The sequence below is a fragment of the Apteryx rowi genome, unplaced genomic scaffold (assembly GCF_003343035.1).
Source record: "Apteryx rowi isolate R43461 unplaced genomic scaffold, aptRow1 scaffold_234, whole genome shotgun sequence".
Lineage (NCBI taxonomy): Eukaryota > Metazoa > Chordata > Aves > Apterygiformes > Apterygidae > Apteryx > Apteryx rowi.
This window is the reverse complement of record NW_020448686.1, coordinates 33,192-37,558: the sequence shown is the minus strand read 5'-3', so window position 1 is coordinate 37,558 and position 4,367 is coordinate 33,192. Positions and strand designations below refer to the sequence as shown.

General features: G+C 39.6%; 1 protein-coding gene across 2 annotated transcripts in view; it reads left to right on the top strand.

Moving 5' to 3' along the window:
* NR1D2 (nuclear receptor subfamily 1 group D member 2) overlaps window positions 1-4,367 on the top strand; it is a 23,244-nt gene that overhangs the window by 5,332 nt on the left and 13,545 nt on the right. For both annotated transcript variants that reach the window (XR_003253523.1, XM_026065938.1), the window contains exons 3-5: window positions 98-186; window positions 1,115-1,259; window positions 2,881-3,494. Coding sequence is in view for 1 of the 2 variants with exons in the window: in XM_026065938.1 (XP_025921723.1) it covers window positions 98-186; window positions 1,115-1,259; window positions 2,881-3,494 (848 nt within the window). In the remaining variant the exon portion in view is untranslated. The remainder of the gene's footprint in view (window positions 1-97; window positions 187-1,114; window positions 1,260-2,880; window positions 3,495-4,367) is intronic.

Genomic DNA, 4,367 nt, shown 5'->3' with positions numbered 1-4,367 from the left:
GAACTGATGTATTTTGCTTTTAGTAATATGGAAAAGCTGGAAGCATGTTCCTGCAGCTGTCATTGGTTTTCTATATTCTTTTCTATTCTGATTCTAGAATTTAATGGCATGGTTCTTCTGTGCAAAGTCTGTGGAGATGTCGCTTCAGGATTTCATTACGGTGTTCATGCTTGTGAGGGCTGTAAGGTGAGCCATATTTTTGCTCACCTTCCTGCTCGTTGAATGCTCTAGTTCTCTCAGTAAGGGAAAAGGGGTGATACTGCTGAAAAAACATCGGTATGCTTTTCTGTTAAACTTAAATTCAAGACATTTTGAACAATATACAACTTGTATGTAAAAGACAAGCCACTTGGCAATGCAACGGTATTTTCAAAACTCTGCAGTACCTTCTGTTCTTGCCCTTTCTCCCTCCCTGCCTGATCTGGAGAGCATGGGAAAGAACAAGAACTGGAGAAGTGATAAGGACCATATCATGCAAGACATGTGAATGTTAATGAATTAGGAGGTAGTGGGTGTGAGTGGTCACCTGGGATGGGACACAGAACAAAATAGCTTTGGAAAAGCAACGCCATCATTCTTTGCCTTGGGGAAGAACTAAACTGGATGCTTGCATGTTCATGTATTAATGATAGAAGATCTGTATTTTCTGATTTTATAACACTGCAAATATTGTAATCTGTGAAGGCGTTTATCAGCTTAAGGGTTATGTGAAAGAGACACATTTGAAAGGCAGATGSTGCAAGAGGGTGGTTTTGTTGCCAAAGTATCAAGATTAAAGGATCTGATTTAGGCTTTTAACTTTGCTATGGATGCCAAAGGAGATTGAAGGCAAATCTTGTATATTGACAGATATTTTGCTTGTAAGTGCTGATTATGCAGGCAACAACTTAAAATCTTTTATAGTTAGAAATCATAACCAGTTTGCTTTATACACAGATGGATGATGCTCTGAGGGGTTGTAAGTCATGAGGAGTTGCATGTTCTTACAGTCACTGAGGGCTGATGCCTCTGAAGCAGTCTAAAAGACACTGAAATTCTTTATACTTGCGGAGAGGTGAATGTTGACATAAGGATTTGACATGCACTGTAATAGATGTGGGTTTTTTGTTTACAGGGTTTTTTCAGAAGAAGCATTCAGCAAAATATCCAATATAAGAAGTGTTTGAAGAATAACAACTGCTCTATAATGAGAATGAATAGGAACAGATGCCAGCAGTGCCGTTTCAAAAAATGTCTGTCTGTTGGAATGTCAAGAGATGGTACGTTCCTGTGCTGAGCAATGATCATCCGAGAGTGAATGTTACTCACCTCAAAACAGATTGTGAGGGGTCTTAACAACAGACAAGGCAGTTGACCCTATTATTGGAGACAGATTCCCTGTCAGAGTATGTTTAGATGAGTTTGTCTTCTTGCCCTCTGACTGTCCTGAACTGGTAGCATAATACTTGCCAAAGGTCTGTCCTCACAGATTACTGCAGTGGGTGCATTGCAGTGGTATGTTAGGGGGACAGATGTAACAAGAGACTTAATCTTGTTTTACTGAATTAATATTTTAAGCTGTATTCTGCCTGGGACAAGGTTGTTTTCACCACCCCCATCTCTCTCTCTTTCTTCAATAAAAGAGAATTCTGTCCAGGCTAAGTGGACTAACTAAATGGAACAGCTTTTTGGAGTTGTATGAGGCCAGCTGGAGTTCGTGCAATTGTAACAGCCTTAGAGTAACCTTTATAGTGTATAAGGAATTTTTTGTTGCAAGGAGCAAGGATACAACTGTGTAACTTTTTTTTTTTTTTAATTTGCTTTTGGTGGAGGTGGGGGGAAAGGCTCAGCTGAGTCTCTAGCCACCTTTCTGGCAATCCACTTCTTGTGACTTTTTTTATTGGAATGCTGAAAGCATACTTTGTTAGTCTGCTAAAACTTACTGTCACAAACAGTTCTTTCTTGTGTTTCACTTTTTAATTTTCTTTGGGTTTTTACTTCATAAGAACTAGGAATCTTGGCTGTTAGTTATTTAGTCGGTGGAGTGTTAAAACTTACTTTAAATAATTATTCTGGGTTCTTGTCATGCATATGAGTTATTTCATCCCCTAGGCGCTTGTTTGCGCGTAAGGTTGCACCTGCTTTAATGAAGGAGATTTAGTTACGTTAATGATGGACTAGTGCATGAACATAATTACATCAGTCGAAACTGGTTATAAGCCCCTGCAAGGCTGTGGTTGGACAGGATGGTAAAAGTAGTCGTAGATTCCCCAGGTCAGGGTTAAAAGTGCTGCAGCCACATGATGCCCCTCCCCTTGCCAGCAGAAAATGTCCTTGGCAAATTTTTCTGATAACTTTGCCTTGACAAGGTAAGTCTCATTCAGTATCGATTCTCTTTGTTGTTTTGGAGAGTTATATAATTGACCCAGGAGGAATTGTCTTGTAGGACTTGCATTCAAATATGATATGAACTGTGTTTAAATTTGGCTAATTGTTAACACATAAAGTTGTACCAATTTAATTGAACCAGTCTTAAATCCTGCCACTTAAACTAACACAACTGTGTATATAATCCATAGCCAAGTTTGGAGCAAAAAAGGAAAAAAGGCTTTAGAGCTTGTCTGTGCTTTAGAGCTACCTCTCTTCATACGTAAACAGCATTTCATCCCTATCCTATGCCCATGAAGGTCCTTGACTTTGGTGATAATACCTCTGCTAGTAGTATTGATGACAGCAGTGTTAATGCCTTCTCTTAGAAGGCAAGATTACTGTTGTGTGTAGTTTTCTTTTTCTTTTCTTTTTTTGGTGCTGCTTTTTGCATTTTGATTTGGTGCCTATGTCTACTGCTAACACTTTCAGGACTGACTTCCTTTTTTTCTTTTTCTTTCTCCACTTTGGTAGCTGTTAGATTTGGCCGTATTCCTAAACGTGAAAAACAAAGGATGCTGATCGAAATGCAGAGTGCCATGAAAACCATGATGAACAGTCAGTTCAGCAGCCACTTGCCCAATGAAACATTGACCGAACATCAAGATCGGGCACCTCAAGAAGACCTTTCCTCCAAGCCCAAGCAAGAGCGAGAAACCATCAAAAGCCCTCCCCCTCCTAATTCTGACATTGCTAAGGAAGAAGTGATTGGTATGGTCACTAGGGCCCACAAAGACACTTTCATGTACAACCAAGAGCAATCTCAAAACCCAGTGGAGATGATGCAGTCCCAGAGTGGGGAGAGAGTTTCAAAGAACACTGAACAATATATTTTGAGTAGCGAGCACTGTCCTAGCGGGCTCAGTGGCCCTCAGTACCCTGAAAGTGAGCAGCACCTTGGCGGACAGTACAAAGGGAGAAATACAATGCATTATCCAAGTGGGCACACCGTGAGTTTCACAAATGGCCACTGTATGAACTTCACCAGTAGTTATACTCAGCGGATGTGTGATAGGATCCCAGAAGGTGTCTTTTCTTCAAACAAGAATACCAGTTACTCTTGCAGTACTGGAGGAAGATTGCATCTGGTATATTGATGTCAATTGTTTGATTTGACTTGGTGAAAGGCTTAGTGATGCTCTTTTAATATTTCATGTTTAAAAATGTGTGGGTAGGTATGTGTGTGTGTATATATGATAAGAATGGGTCCAGCTGTGCCCCTTTAGTTAGTGAAGCTGCATACAATTAACTGGCACAGCTGCTAAAACTCAAAATAGTAGGACAGTTTGATAGCACAGATTGTGATGAAGGAGAATAACAGCTTGAGTTGTGTGTAGGATTTGAAATCGTAAGCATTTTTTTGCTCAGGTATTAGCTGAGAATAGACTAATAGACATCAAAGGGTGTTGGTTGAAGAAAACTTTTTTTTTTTAACTGAATTGATTTTAAACAAAAATGGTGTTAGGAGTTCATAGATTCCCTTCTTCACTGAATCCCCTTGACAGATTCACTTTAAAATAATCCTCACAGGCAGATGTGCTATGTTTTCCTTGAAAGAATATTCAGAACTTCTGGAGTGAGACCTCAGGGCTAGGATTTTAAGTCAGTCTATTTCTGTGCCTTACTAGTGTCTTCTAAAATCTCTCTTGCTGGGTGGGAGATAGATAGATAGATATTTTTTTCCTTCAAATGAGGGCAAGCTTATTTTCTTACAGGCCACATAAAATAGGGGCTCAATGGGACCCATATGGTAAGCATTCTTCTCCCTTAGAACATCTTCATATCTGAACAGAGGCATGAGTGAGATATGCTGCTAAAATCATTTGGGAAAAGTTCAGGGTCTTTTCTGTAGTACTTACCTAGAAGTGTTGAGGACTTGTGTATCCTAGAAGACTTCACTAGAGCAGTTTCTCACTGAATTCTTAACAAAGATACTTTCTATTTTCTTGCATATTTCCCCC